Source organism: Oncorhynchus masou, chromosome 13, assembly GCF_036934945.1.
Source record: "Oncorhynchus masou masou isolate Uvic2021 chromosome 13, UVic_Omas_1.1, whole genome shotgun sequence".
Classification (NCBI taxonomy): domain Eukaryota; kingdom Metazoa; phylum Chordata; class Actinopteri; order Salmoniformes; family Salmonidae; genus Oncorhynchus; species Oncorhynchus masou.
Genome location: NC_088224.1, coordinates 22042601 through 22065704, shown reverse-complemented (window position 1 = coordinate 22065704; position 23104 = coordinate 22042601). Strand labels below are relative to the sequence as shown.

Genomic DNA, 23104 nt, shown 5'->3' with positions numbered 1-23104 from the left:
TAACAACACACAAACCAAAACCAGCACCTGTGCCGAAGATAACCATAGAAACATGGAGATGTTGGATTTGAGGCTTCTGAAGAGCCAATCATTGTGACATAAAACATTTGAACATATTCACTACACATGCGCCAACAAGTTTTTGAACTTTGTGTATAAAACTACAGTTTTATTCTTTCATTACTTAAGTTGATGAAATGTTCCTTTGGCCTTTCAACAGATGTGTGCTGCCTGTGTGATGCATTAGTGTTGTGCTCTATCATTACCTGCTCTGTTTTGTTATCCCTCACAGCTAGCGTTGTTACACCTAGCATTGTTAGCACTGAGCGCTACCGTTTCCCACTTGATTTGTTATTCCTCACAGCTAGCATTGTTAGTGTTGGCACCTACTTAGCATTGTTAGCATCCGAGGCGGTGGGTGTTGAATCTAGGTCGAAGCAATCCTCTGGAGCAATGGTTCCCAAACTTTTTATAGTCCCGTACCCCTTCAAACATTCAATCTCCAGCTGCGTACCCCCTCTAGCACCAGGGTCAGCGCGCTCTCAAATGTTGTTTTTTGCCATCATTGTAGCCTGCCACACTTATTAAACATAAGAATGAGTGTGAGTTTTTGTCACAACCCGGCTCGTGGAATACAACAGGTGTAGTAGACCTTACAGTGAAATGCTTACTTCCATGCTCTAAACAATAGTGCAAAAAAGGTATTAGGTGAACAACAGGTAGGTAAAGAAATAAAACAACAGTAAAAAGTCAGGCTATATACAGTAGTGAGGCTATAAAAGTAGCGAGGCTACATACAGACACCGGTTAGTCAGGCTGATTGAGGTAGTATGTACATGTAGATATGGTTAAAGTGACTATGCATATACAGTGCCTTGCGAAAGTATTCGGCCCCCTTGAACTTTGCGACCTTTTGCCACATTTCAGGCTTCAAACATAAAGATATAAAACTGTATTTTTTGTGAAGAATCAACAACAAGTGGGACACAATCATGAAGTGGAACGACATTTATTAGATATTTCAAACTTTTTTAACAAATCAAAAACTGAAAAATTGGGCGTGCAAAATTATTCAGCCCCTTTACTTTCAGTGCAGCAAACTCTCTCCAGAAGTTCAGTGAGGATCTCTGAATGATCGAATGTTGACCTAAATGACTAATGATGATGAATACAATCAACCTGTGTGTAATCAAGTCTCCGTATAAATGCACCTGCACTGTGATAGTCTCAGAGGTCCGTTAAAAGCGCAGAGAGCATCATGAAGAACAAGGAACACACCAGGCAGGTCCGAGATACTGTTGTGAAGAAGTTTAAAGCCGGATTTGGATACAAAAAGATTTGCCAAGCTTTAAACATCCCAAGGAGCACTGTGCAAGCGATAATATTGAAATGGAAGGAGTATCAGACCACTGCAAATCTAACCAAGACCTGGCCGTCCCTCTAAACTTTCAGCTCATACAAGGAGAAGACTGATCAGAGATGCAGCCAAGAGGCCCATGATCACTCTGGATGAACTGCAGAGATCTACAGCTGAGGTGGGAGACTCTGTCCATAGGACAACAACCAGTCGTATATTGCACAAATCTGGCCTTTATGGAAGAGTGGCAAGAAGAAAGCCATTTCTTAAAGATATCCATAAAAAGTGTAATTTAAAGTTTGCCACAAGCCACCTGGGAGACACACCAAACATGTGGAAGAAGGTGCTCTGGTCAGATGAAACCAAAATTGAACTTTTTGGCAACAATGCAAAATGTTATGTTTGGCGTAAAAGCAACACAGCTCATCACCCTGACCACACCATACCCACTGTCAAACATGGTGGTGGCAGCATCATGGTTTGGGCCTGCTTTTCTTCAGCAGGGACAGGGAAGATGGTTAAAATTGATGGGAAGATGGATGGAGCCAAATACAGGACCATTCTGGAAGAAAACCTGATGGAGTCTGCAAAAGACCTGAGACTGTGACGGAGATTTGTCTTCCAACAAGACAATGATCCAAAACATAAAGCAAAATCTACAATGGAATGGTTCAAAAATAAACATATCCAGGTGTTAGAATGGCCAAGTCAAAGTCCAGACCTGAATCCAATCGAGAATCTGTGGAAAGAACTGAAAACTGCTGTTCACAAATGCTCTCCATCCAACCTCACTGAGCTCGAGCTTTTGCAAGGAGGAATGGGAAAGAATTTCAGTCTCTCGATGTGCAAAACTGATAGAGACATACCCCAAGCGACTTACAGCTGTAATCGCAGCAAAAGGTGGCGCTACAAAGTATTAACTTAAGGGGGCTGAATAATTTTGCATGCCCAATTTTTCAGTTTTTGATTTGTTAAAAAAGTTTGAAATATCCAATAAATGTCGTTCCACTTCATGATTATGTCCCACTTGTTGTTGATTCTTCACAAAAAAATACAGTTTTATATCTTTATGTTTGAAGCCTGAAATGTGGCAAAAGGTCGCAAAGTTCAAGGGGGCCGAATAATTTCGCAAGGCACTGTATGATGAACAGAGAGTAGCAGTAGCGTTAAAGAGGGGTTGGCGGGTGGTGGGTGGGACACAATGCAGATAGCCTGGTTAGCCAATGTGCAGGCGCACTGGTTGGTCGGCCCAATTGAGGTAGTATGTACATGAATGTATAGTTAAATTGACTATGCATATATGATAAACAGAGAGTAGCAGCAGCGTAAAAATAGGGGTTGGGGGAGGGAGGAGGCACACAATACAAATAGTCCGGGTAGCCATTTGATTACCTGTTCAGGAGTCTTATGGCCTGGGGGTAAAAACTGTTTAGAAGCCTTTTTGTGCTAGACTTGGCACTCCGGTACCGCTTGCCATGCGGTGGTAAGAGAGAACAGTCTATGACTGGGGTGGCTGGGGTCTTTGACAATTTTTAGGGCCTTCCTCTGACACCGCCTGGTGTAGAGGTCCTGGATGGCAGGCAGCTTAGCCCCAGTGATGTACTGGGCCGTATGCACTACCCTCTGTAGTTCCTTGCGGTCAGAGGCCGAACAATTGCCGTACCAGGCAGTGATGCAACCAGTCAGGATGCTCTCAATGTTGCAGCTGTAGAACCTTTTGAGGATCTCAGGACCCATGCCACATATTTTTAGTTTCCTGAGGGGGAATAGGCTTTGTCGTGCCCTCTTCACGACTGTCTTGGTTTGTTTGGACCATTCTAGTTTGTTGTTGATGTGGACACTGAGGAACTTGAAGCTCTCAACCTGCTCCACTACAGCCCCGTCGATGAGAATGGGGGTGTGCTCGGTCCTCCTTTTCCTGTAGTCCACAATAATCACCGTAGTCTTGGTTACGTTGAGAGAAAGGTTGTTATTCTGGCACCTCCCGGCCAGGTCTCTGACTTCCTCCTTGTAGGCTGTCTCATCGATGTCGGTGATCAGCCTGCAAACTTAACCAATGCAAACTACCACTGCAAACTTAATGATGGTGTTGGGAGTCATGCCTGGCCATACAGCCGTGGGTGAACAGTGAGTACAGAGGGGACTGAGCACGCACCCCTGGGGAGCTCCAGTGTTGAGGATCAGTGTAGCAGATGTGTTGCTACCTACCCACACTACCTGGGGGCGGCCCGTCTGGAAGTCCAGGATCCAGTTGCAGAGGGAGGTGTTTAGTCCCAGGATCCTTAGCTTAGTGATGAGCTTTGAGGGTACTATTGTGTTGAACGCTGAGCTGTAGTCAATGAATAGCATTCTCACATGTGTCCCTTTTGTCCAGGTGGGAAAGGGCAGTGTGGAGTGCAATAGAGATTGCATCATCTGTGGATCTGTTTGGGCGGTATGCAAATTGGAGTGGGTATTGGGTTTCTGGGATAATGGTGTTGTGAGCCATTACCAAAATTTCAAAGCACTTCATGGCTACGGACGTGAGTGCTACGGGTCTTTAGTTATTTAGGCAGGTTGCCTTTGTGTTATTGGGCACAGGAACTATGGTGGTCTGCTTGAAACATGTTGGTTAATGAGAAGGGTGTGCTTGAAAGGATGCACATAACTCTGCAATGTTGGGTTGTATTGGAGAGAGTCTCTGTCTTTTTCCACACAGAGTCTGTGCCTGTATTTAGTTTTCATGCTAGTGAGGGCCGAGAATCCACTCTCACATAGGTACGTGGTTGCAAAGGGCATCAGTGTCTTAACAGTGCGATTTGCCAAGGCAGGATACTCTGAGCGCAGCCCAATCTGGCAGTGGCTTCTGATTTAAATTCAATTTTCACAGAACTGCTTGTTGTAATTTTGATGAGGCTCTCTCATTCAGATATCGGTATGTGGACTGGAGGCAGGGCATGAAAGGGATAACGAATCCATTTGTTTGTGCCATCCGTTTTGGGAAAGTACCTATGTAATTGCGGACCCATCTCAATCAGGAGCTTCGCTATATCACATTTGACATTGTCCGTAAGCTTGAGTTCATTTGCACACAAAAAATCATACAATGATGGAAAGACCTGTGTGTTGTCCTTGTTAATGCAGACAGAGAAGAGTTCTAACTTAGCCTCAATTTTGTCCCTCACATTGAATATAGTTGCGTAGAGTCCCTGTAATCGTAGATTCAGATCATTCAGGCAAGAAAAAACATCACCCAGATAGGCCAGTCGTGTGAGAAACTCGTCAAGTGATAATTATGGCCAGTAAAGGACATGTTAAGCTTGTCTCTTAATTTAAAAAAAACGTGTCAATACTTTGCCCCTTGATAACCAGCACGCTTGTTTTAAAAGTGTTACATGGTCGCTGCCCATATCATTGCATAGTGCAGAAAATACACGAGAGTTCAGGGGCCTTGCTTTAACAAAGTTAACCATTTTCACTGTAGTGTCCAAAATGTCTTTCAAGCTGTCAGGCATTCCCTTGGCAGCAAGAGCCTCTCAATGGATGCTGCAGTGTATCCAAGTGATGTTGGGAGCAACTGCTTACACGCGCATTGCCACTCCTCCCTGTCATGGCTTTTGCACCATCAGTACAGATACCAACACATCTTGGCTACCAAAGTCCATTTGATGTCACAACGCTGTCCATTACTTTTAAAATATCCTCTCCTGTTGTCTTGGTTTCCAGTGGTTTGCAGAAGAGGATGTCTTCCTTAATTTACCCCCCATAAACGTAACGGACATATACCAGGACCTGTGCCAGGCCCGCCACATCTGTAGACTCATCCAGCTGTTAGGCGAAGCAGTAATTGTTTCAAAACATCTCCTGCCATGTCACTGATCCATCATGAAACAGTGTTGTTTGATGAAGGCATTATCTGTATAGTTTTGTTTGCCTGTTCCCCAGCATTGTCCCATCCATAGCCATGGCAGCAGGAAGAATGAAGTCCTCCACAATAGTATGGGGCTTGCCTGTCCTAGCCACTCAGTAGCTCACCATATCTAGCCCCTTCTTATTAATGGTATCTGTTGCTTTTATACTTGTCTTACTATTCGAAAGTCATCTTATATTCTCGCTCAAAAAACTCCCGTAACTTATTTTTAAATTTGGCATGTTTTGTTTCTAAATGTCTGTGCAAGAGTGAAGGTTTGATCGAATTGTGAGATAGTACTTTTGCACATATAACACACTGTGGCTGAGGAAAAGCACTACTCTCAATATAAGTGAACCCCAAATCAATGTCGTTCTCATCTTATTCGCGCCTCTTCGATGGTCCAACGTCTGTGTCTGTTGTTCGGTGCTTTCCTGGGCAGTAGCTCTTCGGCTGCATCAGATTCACAACTGTTAGTGTCCATGCTAGCTGGGCTAACAACAACATGCGGGCCTTACTTTTAACCATTTATCAATTTTCTAGCAAACGGAATGAGCTGCAGCTACGTTTGGCTACATATGGACCGTTAGTGGAATTCCTGCGAGAGATGAACAGATTGGATGTTAATTAATTGACTAGGCTACCTGTATTTGACATTGTGTTGTTATTTCTCTGAACACTAGGTGGTTTAATTTTATTTTTGGCAGTGAAATAAGGCTACTCAGGCGAGGAAAAAAAACTCACCCAAATGTAAAGCCCCGTTGGAAAATATAAATGGACTGTTTGAAGATGTGAATAAAAAAAATTAAAAAAAATCACATTTTTTAAAATAAAAAAACAATCTCATTTTTATTTAGCATTCCCCCGACGGCATTGCACGTACCCCAGTTTGGGAAGACCTGCTCTGGAGCATTTGACAAGCCCCTTGTGGCTGACTGGGAGAGAGAGGAGAGGGGGATAGCGGGAGAGTATAGGAGGGATTGAGGGAGGGAGCTCTGGTGCTGTGAGACACTAATGAGGGCTATTTGGGTGAGAGCGGGGAGGTGTCTAAAACGAGTTAGAGCGTGTGTGTTCTGTGTTCGCACCCTGTGGAGAGTCTCTAGGGGCCTCGGGGGACAGGACAGAGATCAATCGACTGGTCCCGTTTCTAGTCTGAGGGGTGAGGGAAGGGTTGGGAATGATAATGGTGCTTCCGGCGTGTGTGTGCGTGCGTGGTGTTTGTTGTTGACAATGTGTCTCCTCATCTCTCTTCACACTCAAAACAGTCTTTCTCCTCCATTCAATACTAATTTGGTACTCTGTGAACAGCACATGTAGGCCTACGCACATTCTCATTACTAGTGATGAATGACGTCCATTTGGAGTTCTTGAGAAATAAGAGGGTTTTCTGAATAAGAACAACACAAACATTTCTCATACTGTTTTGGCCAATGCTGTAAGACGACTTTGTTGTAAGGCGGCAGCATGGTATTGTAAATTGGACAAGGGACAAATCATGCTGGGAGCATGAGAGTTCTAAAGTGGGAAGCCAGCTGATGCCTATCTCTGGGTGGCGGACTGCTGACACACACACCAACATAGAGCCAGCCCAGACATCAGCAGATATCTATCTCATGAGATCAATCTGAATAAAGAACTCAGCCAGGAGAATCACCAGACTGACTAACTATCCTCTGAAACGCTGATGATGTCAGGGAATTAAATCTACGTCCATAGTCTGCCTCATCACCACAGGGAGAAGAGTAGTTCAAATCAAACCCTGCTTTGTGGTGCTGTGGTGTTTCAAGCGTTAATGTTCCTCAAACTCTATTGTACTATACATTTTAACAGGAATTTTAACATTCAAACAGCAGAATCATTATCAGTGTGTCAACACCAGGGGTTAAAGTTATCTGTTATTGGGCCCATTTCTGGAGGTTGAAATTATATTTTAGATGGTGTCGACATCATGTTATTTTCATACATTTTGGAGTAGAATATCCTTCTCAGTAATTTTCATGAAAATTATCCTGGGAGGATCCCCAAAGCAAGAGGAATGGAATTGGTCAAATTCACAGTTTAATACATGTACAAAATGATCCTCTTTCCCTAAAAGCATGATGGTGATGGCTTTCTTACATGAAAGGAGAGGTTCATTTGGCCCCAGACAATCGATCTGAGATTTCCCGGATCTCAGTCCCATTGAGCAGGTCTGGGACCTGTTGGATCGGAGGGTGAGGGGTAGGGCCATTCCCCGCCCAGAAATGTCCGGGAACTTGCAGGTGCTTGGTGGAAGAGTGGGGTAAGATCTCACAGCAAGAACTGGGAAATCTGGTGCAGTCCATGAGGAGGAGATGCACTGCAGTACTTAATGCAGCTGGTGGCATCTTTTTTTGTTTATATATATATATATATATATATATATATATATATATATACGTTATATATATATATATATATATATATATATATGTGTGTAATCTTCTACTTATCAGCATGAGAAGTCTTTGAAAATGAATGCACTCTTTTTGATTATTGAATTGTAATTTTAATTGACTTCCTTTTAGAATTGAACCCCACCCTGGTGTCACCAGTAACTGTGCAACAGAGAGGTTTGCGACACACACCGCAGTGCCAGGGGTACATGCACACACACACATAACAGCGTAAGCACATCACCCACAGTGGCTGTTGACAGGAAGGAAGTAGGGCAGGGCCAAACAGGAAGTGGGGATTGTGACAGGTGTTGATGAGAGGAACAGGAGGGAAAGGGTGGGGGCAGTCAACTCTTTATCTTGTCCTTTTGAAGAAAGGAAATAAATAGAGCCTGAAAAGAGGACTATAAATAGATAAACATGGTTCTTTTGAAGTGTGTGTCACTGTGTATGTGTGTTTGTTTCCCTGTGTGAATGTGTTTGTCGGTGTGTGTGTGTCACTGTGCATGTTTGTCACTGTGTATGTCTGTGTCACTGTGTGTTGTGTGTAATTGTGCTCGGATTAAGACCAACCCAGCTGGAGACAGAATGGCCACCCCTTAGGGTGCCATCTGCAAGGGGCTACTAACCCATTGCCTATCACAGATGAGAAGCTGTAAATGACGCACACCCATCCCTGTTTCCTTTCTTCAACACATCAGGCAATCCAAAGTGTTGCCTGCCTTGTCTACAGATGAGAAGTGTAATAGGGAAGCAGGTGGCATGAATGAGCCCTGTGATGTTGCCCTGCTTAGATTAGTGTCTGTGTTGTGTGCCTGTGCCTACCGGTGCTGCCCAGCCCTCATTAGTGAGATGAGGGCAAGAGATTGAAGGCCAGAAAGCTGGAACTCCTATGCCAGATGCCTCCTATTCCCTTTTAGGGACATGTGTGTGAAGGGGTGTTACTCCCATGGCGTATTAATTAAAGGGTAGGTAGCATAAACGTACCCAGATGTAACATATGGATTTGCATTAGTATACACACCAAAAGTCCCAATGCAAAGTTACACCTCACTTTTCTATTTTTGCTGGCCTTCTAGGAAGGGTTCCTCTGTCCAGTGTCTGTTCTTTTGCCCATCTTCATTTAAATTTTTTATTGTCCAGTCTTGAGATATGGCTTTTTCTTTGCAACTCTGCCTAGAAGGCCTGCATCTCGGAATCGCTTCTTCACTGTTGATGTTGAGACTGGTGTTTTGCAGGTACTATTTAATGAAGCTGCCAGTTGAGGACTTGAGAGGCATCTGTTTCTCAAACCAGACACTCTAAAGTACTTGTCTTCTTGCTCAGTTGTGCACTGGGGCCTCCCACTCCTCTTTCTATTCTGGTTAGAGGCAGTTTGCACTGTTCTGTGAAGGGAGTAGTACACAGTGTTGTACGAGATCTTCAGTTTCTTGGCAATTTCTCGCGTGGAATAGCCTTCATTTCTCGGAACAAGAATAGACTGACGAGTTTCAGATGAAAGTACTTTGTTTTTGGCCATTTTGAGCCTGTAATCGAACCCACAAATGCTGTTGCTCCAGATACTCTATTCAGCAGTTTCCAGCTATACATTTACATTTAAGTCATTTAGCAGACGCTCTTATCCAGAGCGACTTACAAATTGGTAAGCTATAATAGTCATTTACAACATCAACAATGTCTGCACTGTATTTCTGATCAATTTGATGTTATTTTAATGGACAAAAAAGTGTTTTTCTTTTAAAAACAAGGACATTTCTAAGTGACCCCAAACTTTTGAACGGTAGTGTATATGTACGCTGAGTGCACAAAACATTAGGAACACCATCCTAAAATTTAGTTGCACCCCCTTTTGCCCTCAGAACAGACTCAATTTGTCGGGTATGGACTCTACAAGGTGTCAAAATGTTCCACAGGGATGCTGACCCATGTTGACTTCAACGCTTCCCACAGATGTGTCAAGTTGGCTGGATGTCCTGTGGATGGTGGACCATTCTTGATACGCACGGGAAACTGTTGAGCGTGAAATACCCAGAGCCATTGCAGTTCTTGACACACTCAAACCAGTGCGCCTGGCACCTACTACCATTCCCCGTTTTAAAGGCACTTACATCTTTTCTCTTACCCATTCACCCTTTGAATGGCACACATACACAATCCATTTCTCAATTGTTTCAAGGCTTAAAAATCTTTCTTTACCCTGTACTGCTTTGAAGTGGATTTAAGTGACATCATTAAGGGATCATAGCGTTCACCTGGATTCACCTGGTCAGTCTATGTCATGGATGTTTAGTTTTTTAAATGTTTTTTACACTCAGTGTATTTTATACATTATCTAGGTGCAATTATGTTCTTTTCGATACTGAACAGCAGTAGAGACCAAGTCCTGATTGTCCTGTTGTCTTTGCTTGGGATCTGGGCCTATCCTCCTGTTCTTTGATCAGCCCTCCCCTCAGAGAGTACTATATGTGTTTGATGGGATCCGGGCCTATCCTCCTGTTCTTTGATCGGCCCTCCCCTCAGAGAGTACTATATGTGTTTGATGGGATCCGGGCCTATCCTCCTGTTCTTTGATCGGCCCTCCCCTCAGAGAGTACTATATGTGTTTGATGGGATCCGGGCCTATCCTCCTGTTCTTTGATCGGCCCTCCCCTCCCCTCAGAGAGTACTATATGTGTTTGATGGGATCCGGGCCTATCCTCCTGTTCTTTGATCGGCCCTCCCCTCCCCTCAGAGAGTACTATATGTGTTTGATGTGATCCGGGCCTATCCTCCTGTTCTTTGATCGGCCCTCCCCTCAGAGAGTACTACATGTGTTTGATGTGATCCGGGCCTATCCTCCTGTTCTTTGATCGGCCCTCCCCTCAGAGAGTACTACATGTGTTTGATGGGATCCGGGCCTATCCTCCTGTTCTTTGATCGGCCCTCCCCTCAGAGAGTACTACATGTGTTTGATGGGATCCGGGCCTATCCTCCTGTTCTTTGATCGGCCCTCCCCTCAGAGAGTACTACATGTGTTTGATGTGATCCGGGCCTATCCTCCTGTTCTTTGATCGGCCCTCCCCTCCCCTCAGAGAGTACTATATGTGTTTGATGGGATCCGGGCCTATCCTCCTGTTCTTTGATCGGCCCTCCCCTCCCCTCAGAGAGTACTATATGTGTTTGATGTGATCCGGGCCTATCCTCCTGTTCTTTGATCGGCCCTCCCCTCAGAGAGTACTATATGTGTTTGATGGGTTCCGGGCCTATCCTCCTGTTCTTTGATCGGCCCTCCCCTCCCCTCAGAGAGTACTATATGTGTTTGATGGGATCCGGGCCTATCCTCCTGTTCTTTGATCGGCCCTCCCCTCAGAGAGTACTACATGTGTTTGATGTGATCCGGGCCTATCCTCCTGTTCTTTGATCGGCCCTCCCCTCAGAGAGTACTACATGTGTTTGATGGGATCCGGGCCTATCCTCCTGTTCTTTGATCGGCCCTCCCCTCAGAGAGTACTATATGTGTTTGATGGGATCCGGGCCTATCCTCCTGTTCTTTGATCGGCCCTCCCCTCCCCTCAGAGAGTACTATATGTGTTTGATGTGATCCGGGCCTATCCTCCTGTTCTTTGATCGGCCCTCCCCTCCCCTCAGAGAGTACTACATGTGTTTGATGGGATCCGGGCCTATCCTCCTGTTCTTTGATCGGCCCTCCCCTCAGAGAGTACTACATGTGTTTGATGTGATCCGGGCCTATCCTCCTGTTCTTTGATCGGCCCTCCCCTCAGAGAGTACTACATGTGTTTGATGGGATCCGGGCCTATCCTCCTGTTCTTTGATCGGCCCTCCCCCTCAGAGAGTACTACATGTGTTTGATGTGATCCGGTCCTATCCTCCTGTTCTTTGATCGGCCCTCCCCTCAGAGAGTACTACATGTGTTTGATGGGATCCGGGCCTATCCTCCTGTTCTTTGATCGGCCCTCCTCCCCTCAGAGAGTACTACATGTGTTTGATGGGATCCGGGCCTATCCTCCTGTTCTTTGATCGGCCCCCTCCCCTCAGAGAGTACTACATGTGTTTGATGTGATCCGGGCCTATCCTCCTGTTCTTTGATCAGCCCTCCCCTCAGAGAGTACTACATGTGTTTGATGGGATCCGGGCCTATCCTCCTGTTCTTTGATCGGCCCTCCCCTCCCCTCAGAGAGTACTACATGTGTTTGATGGGATCCGGGCCTATCCTCCTGTTCTTTGATCGGCCCTCCCCTCCCCTCAGAGAGTACTATATGTGTTTGATGGGATCCGGGCCTATCCTCCTGTTCTTTGATCGGCCCTCCCCTCAGAGAGTACTACATGTGTTTGATGGGATCCGGGCCTATCCTCCTGTTCTTTGATCGGCCCTCCCCTCCCCTCAGAGAGTACTACATGTGTTTGATGTGATCCGGGCCTATCCTCCTGTTCTTTGATCGGCCCTCCCCTCCCCTCAGAGAGTACTACATGTGTTTGATGGGATCCGGGCCTATCCTCCTGTTCTTTGATCGGCCCTCCCCTCAGAGAGTACTACATGTGTTTGATGGGATCCGGGCCTATCCTCCTGTTCTTTGATCGGCCCTCCCCTCCCCTCAGAGAGTACTACATGTGTTTGATGGGATCCGGGCCTATCCTCCTGTTCTTTGATCGGCCCTCCCCTCCCCTCAGAGAGTACTATATGTGTTTGATGGGATCCGGGCCTATCCTCCTGTTCTTTGATCGGCCCTCCCCTCAGAGAGTACTATATGTGTTTGATGGGATCCGGGCCTATCCTCCTGTTCTTTGATCGGCCCTCCCCTCAGAGAGTACTACATGTGTTTGATGGGATCCGGGCCTATCCTCCTGTTCTTTGATCGGCCCTCCCCTCAGAGAGTACTATATGTGTTTGATGGGATCCGGGCCTATCCTCCTGTTCTTTGATCGGCCCCCTCCCCTCAGAGAGTACTATATGTGTTTGATGGGATCCGGGCCTATCCTCCTGTTCTTTGATCGGCCCTCCCCTCAGAGAGTACTATATGTGTTTGATGGGATCCGGGCCTATCCTCCTGTTCTTTGATCGGCCCTCCCCTCAGAGAGTACTATATGTGTTTGATGGGATCCGGGCCTATCCTCCTGTTCTTTGATTGGCCCTCCCCTCCCCTCAGAGAGTACTATATGTGTTTGATGTGATCCGGGCCTATCCTCCTGTTCTTTGATCGGCCCTCCCCTCAGAGAGTACTACATGTGTTTGATGTGGCCGAGCTTTAGGTCTGTGTAGTGTAATCTCTCCTCTGCTAGTCCCTGGTGTAATGTAGAGCGGAAGGGTAAATCCATTACAGCCCAGATGAGCCAGAGGAGTCTTAGTACTAACAGGTTTGATTGGGCCATCATTTAGATGCGGTAGATGTGTGTGCATGGACATTATAATAATATTTTGGTTGGAATGTTTTGGGGCTACAGACATCCTCTGGGTCCCCTCTTTCCTGATGATGTTTGGTTGTTTTGAGGCTAAAGATGTCTCTTCTTTCCTGATGATCAACTCAAATCAAATTGTATTTGTCACATGCGCAGAATACAACAGGTGTAGACCATACAGTGAAATGCTTACTTACAAGCCCTTAAACAAAAATGCAGTTGTATTAAAAATAAGTTGATGGGTAAAAAAATAAAAGTAACAAATAATTAAACAGCAGCAGTAAAATAACAATAGCGAGGCAATATACATGGGCTAGCGGTACAGAGTCGATGTGCGGGGCACCGGTTAGTCAAGGTGTTTAAAATAATATGTACTTAATCCCCCGAGACTCAAGAGAGTAGTCTGGGTAGCCATTGTTGGGTGTTTGTTTGTTTGTGGGTTAAATCCACTTAGTGAGTTCCTCTTTAAATCTAAGAGGACAAAACCCACAGAAGATTAGAGACACTCTCATGGATAAAGGTCACCCCTCGCTGAAGATTAAAGATACTCTCGTGGATAAAGGTCACCCCTCGCTTGCCAGCTGTGTGTGCGCGCGCTCATGCTTGCCTCAGCTGCTATTGCACAGTGTGTGTCCCTCTTAGGGTGTGTGCAGTCGAGCCCACAGAATGTGTTGTTTCCTCATTTTGTGCCCAGCCCTACAGTCCAACAGTCCTACAGCCCAACACAGTGTGATCACCCTGTCTTTCCTGACACCCCTCAGTATGGTGATAACTATCTTAATCTTTAGATGGGTCTTTTGTCACGTTAAGTAGTCTTATTACCACAGAAAATAGATAATAAATGAAACCAAAATTAGACTGTTAGCCCTACTCTGTGTGGTCTGGAGAATGAATAGTTCAGTATATATGCCATTTAGCTGACGCTTTTATCCAAAGTAACTTAGTCATGTGTGCATACGTTTTACATATGAGTTGTCTTGGGTATTGAACCCACTATCCTGGCATTGCAAAGTGCCATGCTCCACCATCTGAGCTACAGAGGACCCCCATGCAGTATCATGGTAGTGTCAAATGGGGGTATTGAATGGTAGTGTTAAATGGTAGTGTGTAGCAAGATGGCACTGACAGAGATGACAGAGAGAGAGTCATCTATGCACCGTTTTTTTATGTTACATTGTTTTGTTATTACATACAGCCGGGAAGAACTATTGACCCTCAACTTACCAACATTACGAGATGACTGTATGTCTGTTCCTGTCCTTTCTCTTCACTCTGTCTCTCTCTGCTGGTCTTATTAGGTTACCTTCTCTTTCTCTCCTTCTCCAGCTGTTCCACATGATTGTTTATGCTACTTTCGGTGTCAGATTCTTGTTTGTGTTTTTCATGCCAGAAGCCTATCCTCCTGTTCTTTGACCTTGTCCTATCCCTCCCTCAGAGAGTACTACTAACGTTCTTTTGTTCCATTGATCGGAAGAGGATCTATCCATTCCTGTTTTTTCATTAAAAGAACTCTGTTTTCTGTTAAAACCGCTTTTGGTCTTCACTCAAGTACATAACAGAAGAATCTGACCAAGAATGGACCCAGCGGCTCCAGACCCTTTTCACTCCGCCGTCGAGTACTAGGCATGTGTTTGATGAGACCCTGGCCGTCCAAGTCCCATCCAGGTTCCTGTTCTTTGATCCACCGCCCACTTCCAGGGTTCCCCTCAGAGAGGACTACATGTGTTTGGGGAGCCCACTGAGTGCCGCTCATTCCTCTCTGATGTGGATGATTCCCTCCGAGGGCGAGGGCTGAGTACACATCAGGTTTAAGGAGGAGATGATACGGGTTTTTGACCGTTCTGTTTTTGGGGAGGAGGCTTCCAGGGCCCTGTCTTCCCTATGTCAGGGGAATCGATCCATAACGGATTATTCTATTGAGCTCGTCCCTGCCTCTAGTGACTGGAATGTTTTCTGGAGGGGCGAGGTTAAGGATGAGATCCTCTCCCGGGAGGTTCCTTCCAGTCTGGACTCCTTAATAGCCTCGCTATTGTAAGAGGATTTAATTTGTGTTCGTGGAAAGGAGACGTTCTCCGTTCTCTAATCAGGCTGCCACCCTCCTCCGCCGGCTCGGATGCTGAGCCTATGCAGCCATCGCATCTCGGCCAAGGAGAAGGAACGGAGAATCACCAACCGCCTCTGTCTCTACTGCGGCTCCGCTGTCATTTGTCACCTCATGCCCAGTAAAAGCCAGAGCTCATTAGTAAGAGGAGGACTACTGGTGGCGCAATACTCAGGTCTCTCCTTCAAGATCCTGCACTACCTTTCCGGTCCATCTCCGCTGTTCATGATGCCTTGATAGACTCTGGGGCGGAGGGCTGTTTTGGACGAGACCTGGGCTAAAGATCCTCTCAGACAGTTAAGGGATCCCACGGCCTTGTTCGCTTTAGATGGTATCCCCAAGATCAACTCAAATCACTGTCTCTGGTAATTGAAACCATTTCTTTTTTAATTTTTGTTCACCTTTTACACCTGTTGTTTTGGGTCATCCCTGGCTAGTGCGCCATAAATAATTGGTCTAGTAATACTATCCTATCCTGGAATGTTTCTTGTCATGTGAAATGTCTGCTATCCCTCCTGTTTCCTCTGTCTCTTCTTCACAGGAGGAGCCTTAACACGGAGGAAAATGCGCACGGTGTTCATTGATCTCCTTCCGGGAAAATACGTAAGTTGATGGGTACCATAGTCTCCTCCTCCTCTCCCGCCGGAGCGGGGTTTTTTTAAAACGGGTCCCTGCGCCCATGCGTGGATTATCGAGGGCTAAAAGTAATAACAGTTAAGAATCGTTAATGTCTTCAAGATCCTGCAGGGAAGGTTTTTCACCAAATTGGCGTAACGCCTACCAGTAAAATAACAATAGCGAGGCAATATAGGGCACTTTGAATGGGCTAGCGGTACAGAGTCCAGCTGTCTTTCAGGCACTAGTTAGTCAAGGTGTTCCTTAATAAATGATGTAGACATGCTGAACATTTTTGTTTTGGTTTGGGGGGAGGGGGTGAAATCCCGAGTCATGTTGGGTCCAGCCATTTTGGAGAACTGTTTTTGTTTGAGAAGTTTAAATCCGGTTCCGTTATTTCCGCTGAGGGCATTGAGTTCCAGGCTGTAAATGATTGGGTTCCTAAAACCCACTTGGCGAAGATTAAAGAGCCCTTACTCTCATGGATAACATCCGCACCTATTCTTGTTACACCTGACATCTCTAGACAGTTTGTTGTTGAGGTTGACAGGTCAGAGGTGGGCGTGGAGCCATTCTTTCTCAGCTCCTGAAGCAAGGTCCATAATCGCTTATACTCTCGTGGATGATGTTGGTCACCCCATCCGCTTGCCAGAATGTGTGAGGGGGCGACCGCTCATGCTTGCTGACCAGCTGTACATATTGCCAAACAGTGTGTGTCCCTCTGTTTTTAGGGTGTGTATTTCTTAGTCCGGGCTCCACAGAGCCTGATGCTTTATCTGTTTCAGTTCTTTGTCCCCAGCCCTACAGTGACTGTCAAGGCAGTCCTACAGCCCAACTTGTCCTAGGTGTGTTTTCCTACTCGTCCGGCCGTTCTTCAGTGGGCCCCCTGTCTTTCATTTCCTGGGGTGGGTGGGTGGGTGGGTGACACACTTGTTTTGGGCCAGCAGTATGGTGATAACTTATCTTAATCTTTAGATGGGTCTTTTGTCACGTTAAGAACTTCCTTAGTCTTATTACCACAGAAAATAGATAATAAATGGGGCTTCAAAATTAGACTGTTAGCTCTACGTCCGGCTTTCATCAGTCTAACGGTCAAACGGGCCAATCAGATAGTTACGCAGTCTTTCTTTTCGTAACCCTGCGTCTTGGTCTGAACAGCTCCCCTGGGAGAATGCCCAACTCGCTTCCTTCGTCTGCTACCGGTCTATCTCCTTTTCAGAGTAGCCTCGGGTACCAGCCTATGTTCTCATTTAGTCCTGTCCCCTCCGCTCAGGCTTTTGTCCAAAGTAACTTAGTCATGCGTAGGGCGCAGACTGTGAGGGCCGTTTTAGGACCATATGAGTTGTCTTGCGGGTATTCCACTCAGAACCCACTATCCTCATTGGTCCGTTGCAAAGTCATTAATCCTGTGCCATGCTCCATGCGCCATCTTGTCGCGTTCACCCGGTCTTCCATGTCTCCTGTGTTAAGCCCGTTCTTCGCGGTCCCTCCCCCCATGTCAGGGCGTATCTCAGGGTTGGTAGTTTGGACAAATGGGTGGTCATTGAATGGATTAGTGTTAAATGGTAGTGTGTAGCAATGATGGCAGGTTTCCTCCTGACAGAGATGACAGAGTCATGTCTTATTATGTCTGTTCCTGTCCTTTCTCTTCACTCTGTCTCTCTCTCTGGTCTTAGGTTACCTTCTCTTTCTCTCCTTCTCCAGCTGTTCCACATCTATGCACTATTTCGTTTTTTATGTCTCTATTCTGTTCCTGCTACTTTCGGTGTCAGATTCTTGTTTGTGTTTTTCATGCCAGAAAATCGTTAGTGTTATTACATAGGTGCATCCTGCACTCTACTAACGTTCTTTTGTTCCATTGACTATAAGGATCTATGCCATTCCTGTTTTTTCATTAAAAGAACTTACCAACATTACGTCTTCACCAGGAATATGACTTCCCGAAGCAGATCCTCTGTTTGGACCACCACCCAGGACAATGGATCTAATCCAAGAGGCTGACCCAAAACAATGTCACAGAAGAGGTAGACGGAGCGGCCTCCTGGTCAAACTTCAAAGGCGTTCACACCACCCACCGCTTCCGAGTATATTACTCACCAATGTCCAGTCTCTAGACAACAAGGTGAAAGAAATTAGGGCAAGGGTTGCCTTCCAGAGAGACATCAGGGATTGTAACATACTCTGTTTTTTCGGAAACTTGGCTCTCTCAGGATATGTTGTCGGAGTTGGATGTACCCGTGACTAGAACCATTCAACACTGGTCCGACCAATTGGAATCCACGCTTCAAGATTGTTTTGATCACAAGGACTGGGAAATGTTCCCAGGCAGCCTCAGAGAATAACATGGATTTATACACTGACTCTGTGAGTGAGTTTATAAAGAAGTGCATTGTAGATGTTGTACCCACTGTTACTATTAAACGTACCCTAACCACAAATTGAGGATAGATGGTGGCATTCGCACAAAACTGAAAGCGCGAACCACTACATTTTAACTATGGAAAGATGACTGGGAATCTGGGTGAATATAAACAGTGTAGGTGTTATTCCCTCTGCAAGGTAATCAAACAAGTGAAATGTCGGTATAGGGACAAATTAGAGTTGCAATTCAACGGCTCAGACATGAGACGTATGTGGCAGGGTCTACAGACAATTACGGACTAGAAAAAGAAAACCAGCCATGTCACGGACACCGATGTCTTGCTTCCAGAAAAACAAAACAACTTCTTTGCCCGCTTTGAGGATAATACAGTGCCACCGATGCGGCCCACTACCAAGGACTGCGGTTCCCCCCCAACCCTTCTCCATGGCCGACGTGAGTAAGACAATTAAACGTGTTAACCCTCGCAAGGCTGCTGGCCCAGACGGCATGCCAAGCCGCTTTCTCAGAGCATGCGCAGACCAGCTGGCTGGTGTGTTTACGGACATATTCAATCGCTCCCTATCCCCGTCTGCTGTCCCCACATGCTTCAAGATGGCAACAATTGTTCCTGTACCCAAGAAGGAAAAGATAACTGAACAACATGACTATCGCCCCGGAGCACTCACTTCTGTCATCATGAAGTGCTTTGAGAGACTAGTCGAGGATCATATCACCTCCACCTTACCTGCCACCCTAGACCCACTTCAGTTTGCATACCGCCCCAACAGGTCCACAGACGATGCAATTGCCATCACACTGCCCTATCCCGTCTGGACAAGAGGAATACCTATGTAAGAATGCTGTTCATTGATTACAGCTCAGCATTCAACACCATAGTACCCTCCAAACTCATCATTAAGCTTGAGACACTGGGTCTCGACCCTACCCTGTGCAATTGGATCCTGGACTTTCTGATGGGCCGCCACCAGATGGTGAATGTAGGAAACAACATCTACACTTCGCTGATCCTCAACACTGGGGCCCCACAAGGGTGAGTTCTCAGCCCCCTCCTGTACTCCCTGTTCACCCATGACTGCGTGGCCATACACACCTCCAATTCAATCATAAAGTTTGCAGACGACACAACAGTAGTGGGCTTGATAACTAACAGCGACAAGACAGCATACAGGGAGGAGGTGAGGGCATTCGGAGTGTGGTGTCAGGAAAACAATCTCTCACTCAACATCAACAAAACAAAGGAGATGATCGTGGACTTCAGGAAACAGCAGAGGGAGCAGTAGTGGAGAAGGTGGAAAGTTTTAAGTTCCTCTGCGTACATATCGTGGACAAACTGAAATGGTCCACCCACACAGAGAGTGTGGTGAAGATGGTGCAACAATGCCTCTTCAACCTCAGGAGGCTGAAGAATTTTGCCTAATTTGTTTTGATTTTCCCATGATGTCAAGCAAAGAGGCACTGAGTTTGAGGGTAGGCCTTGAAATACATTGACAGGTACACCTCCAATTGACTCAAATGATGTCAATTAGCCTATCAGAAGCTTCTGAAGCCATGACATAATTTTTTGGAATTGTCCAAGCTGTTTAAAGGCACAGTCAACTTAGTGTATGTAAACTTCTGACCGACTGGAATTGTGATACAGTGAATTATAAGTGAAATAATCTGTCTGTAAACAATTGTTGGAAAATGACTTGTGTCATGCACAAAGTAGATGTCCTAACCGACTTGCCAAAACTATAGTTTGTTAACGAGAAATTTGTGGTTGAAAAACAAGTTTTAATGACTCCAACCTAAGTGTATGTAAACTTCCGACTTCAACTGTATGTACATGTTCTTATTCCATCCCTTTAGATTTGTGTGTATTCGGTAGTTGTGGAATTGTTAGATTACGTGTTAGATATCACTGCACTGTCGGAACTAGAAGCACAAGCATTTCGCTACACTCGCATTAACATCTGTTAAGCATGTGTTTGTGACCAATAAAATTAGATTTGATTTGGATTTTTTTAATGCTGATTTCTCCCCTGGACTACAGCATTGATCACCCACCCTGACACCTGCAGGTGTCAGTCACTGACAGACAGCCTCTGCCCACTCCCCCAAATCCCCATTTCTCAGATACCACTCTGAACTTGGTGGCCTGAATCCTATAGGGCAAAGTTGGCACAGAGGGTCTGTTTACTGCACTCTCCCGCTGTACAATCCTTCTAAGATATTTGAGCTACATACATTTGTTAAATAGTCATCGAGAGTGTGGTGACATGGATTCGTCATTGGTAGGATTAATTCTAATCCTTGTTAGAGTTCATCTAAATTTTCGGGAGTAAGTAGGATTTTTCAATTATCTCATTGGTTGTGGCTCAGCTCTATCCAATCAGAGAAGCAGCACCCAAATGAACAGCCTACCACATACCACAGATGGCGGGGCAGGATGGGAGTGAGGGTGTCGTGGGGGTGAGGTGTTGTGGTAGCGGTAGGGGGACCCAGGGGTACAGGGCTGTTGTGGTTGGGGTGGGGGTGGATGATGCTATGAGGGAAGCTGGGGCAGGGCAGGGTTTCTCTCTTTTAATATCAAACATAGCAAAGATCCACTGCACTGCCAGAACCTGACATCATCATCAACCCTCTCAACTCCCCTTCTAGACGGAGTGTTCCACCCTTGAATTGGAGCATCCCAGTCCCCTCCCTGACAACTGACAGCCCTTGCTGCTTTCCCACTAAATTCATCTACTTCATCATCATCCTCCCCCTTCACCACTTCTGTGTCTGCTATGATTGTCAAAACGCTGGGGAATACGATTGGCCCATTTCACCCTCTGTTTTCCCCTAATGAGAACCTTAAAGACTGCGATGCATCAATATTTCACAGCTCCACGGCGTCATCTGAATATTTCCTTTTCATTTGGCCCATTCCAGGTCTTTGTTTATGCCTGCCAGACAGTACTGTCTCAGTACAGTCTCAATACAGTAGGAAAGTAGGGAAGTCAGCACATTATAATATCACTCAGGCTCATTACAGGCAGAGTGAGGGATGGAGAGAGTTGCGTAAGTAAGCAAATGGATCTCCCCCTCTCTCTCTTTCAATTCTGTCTCTCTCTGTCTCCTTCTCCTCCCATGTGGATTAATGCTGACCCACCACAGTGTCTTTCTCTCCATGTTTCTGCTGGGTGTGTGGGTATTAGACAGTGCTCTCAAGTGATCGCTAAACACTGTCTGCCTCCTTGGGTCTCCCACAAGCCTCTCTCTCACTTTCTTCACCTCTGTCTTCCTTTATTTCCCAGTTCTCTATCCCTCCCTCCCCTTTTTCTCTCCACAGTCATTGGGCTTAGCATAGTTCATATGAAGGGGGAAGTTGGGCAGTGTGATATGCTGCAGGGTTGTGAATGATCTAATTGTGCAGGTCTATGACAAAGGGTGTGGGTCTGAGGCTGGGCAGGGCTTGCTCATCAGTCTGTCAGACATGGTAATCTGTCTCCCCCAGAGGAGGGCTGGAGTGAGTCCTTCACATATCCTCCGCCGCTCTCTAGAAATGATCACCCATCTGCCTACTGAATATTTAGTGTCTTTGTGTAAGAGGGAGGATGGGGAGGATTTATAAGCTTGTTTCAAGCCCAGGGCTTTTGTTTATGCTGTATCGAACTTTACAAACTTCACAGGCTGTTATCGGCTGATCAGTGCAGAGTGTGTGGTTTGTATGTATACTTTTATATGGGTTATACATCTGTAATTGTCTTTGATGTGTCATTAAGTCATTAACACTATTTTTGCTTTAATAGCGATTTTAAGTCTGTATACCACGTCTATTGGATATGGTTTGTGTGTAACCATCTCCTTGCTGTATGTTAAGTCTTTTAACCCCGTCTGGGCTGTGTCGATTATAGTGTTTAACCATCTGTGTGCTGCGTCTCCTGCAGGTGGATGAGTTGTATGAGGTGTTCTGTATCCAGAGGATGCTGAGAGAGGGAGCCAGTAAGATGAAGCAGGCCTTCTCTGCCTCTCCCTCCACCAAGGCCACCAGAGAGAGCATATTAGAGGTCAACCGCAGATACAAGGAGTACACAGAGGTATGGATGGGTGGATGGACCCACACATAAATCAGCCTGTTCACCGGCACTATACAATCACCCACTGAGATCGAACACAGCCTGGTATCAAAGTTCGTCTCCAGTTGTTTGTGTTTGAGCTGATCAGTCTCCTTTCCTCCCCAGAATATGAGCACGTTTGAGGTGGAGCTGGAGAACTTGTTGGGGGAATTCCATATCAAAATGAAAGGTAAGACTGAGGCCAGGGGAACTGCTGTTAGTGTAGACTGAAAAACAAACAAGCAATGATTTCACTGCTCAATTATCTCTGTCTCACTCTCTTTCTTTCTCCCAAACCCCTTCTCTCTCTCTCTCTCTCTCACCCCCCGCCCTTCTCTTTCTACTACCCCACCCCCTCTCGCTCGCTGCCTCACTCACTCTCCCACCCACCCCCTCTCTCTCTGCCCCCCTCCTCTCTCTCCTCAGGTCTTGCTGGCTTTGCTCGTCTGTGTTCAGGAGATCAGTATGAGGTGAGATGAATTAATATAAGACTTGACTCTCTCTTTCTCTGTCTTTATCATTCCTAACAGGCCCTCCCTGTATCACAAATAGACAAGAGATGAGATGAATTAATATAAGACTTGACTCTCTCTTTCTCTGTCTTTATCATTCCTAACAGGCCCTCCCTGTATCACAAATAGACAAGAGATGAGATGAATTAATATAAGACTTGACTCTCTCTTTCTCTGTCTTTATCATTCCTAACAGGCCCTCCCTGTATCACAAATAGACAAGAGATGAGATGAATTAATATAAGACTTGACTCTCTCTCTTTCTCTGTCTTTATCATTCCTAACAGGCCCTCCCTGTATCACAAATAGACAAGAGATGAGATGAATTAATATAAGACTTGACTCTCTCTTTCTCTGTCT

General features: G+C 45.8%; 1 protein-coding gene across 4 annotated transcripts in view; it reads left to right on the top strand.

Annotated features, from left to right (window-relative positions):
* The window catches only part of LOC135551899 (rho family-interacting cell polarization regulator 2-like), an 87275-nt gene that overhangs the window by 45435 nt on the left and 18736 nt on the right, over window positions 1-23104 (top strand). For all 4 annotated transcript variants that reach the window (XM_064983177.1, XM_064983176.1, XM_064983179.1 and 1 more), the window contains exons 7-9: window positions 22065-22214; window positions 22359-22422; window positions 22659-22702. In XM_064983177.1, coding sequence (XP_064839249.1) covers window positions 22065-22214; window positions 22359-22422; window positions 22659-22702 — 258 coding nt within the window. The remainder of the gene's footprint in view (window positions 1-22064; window positions 22215-22358; window positions 22423-22658; window positions 22703-23104) is intronic.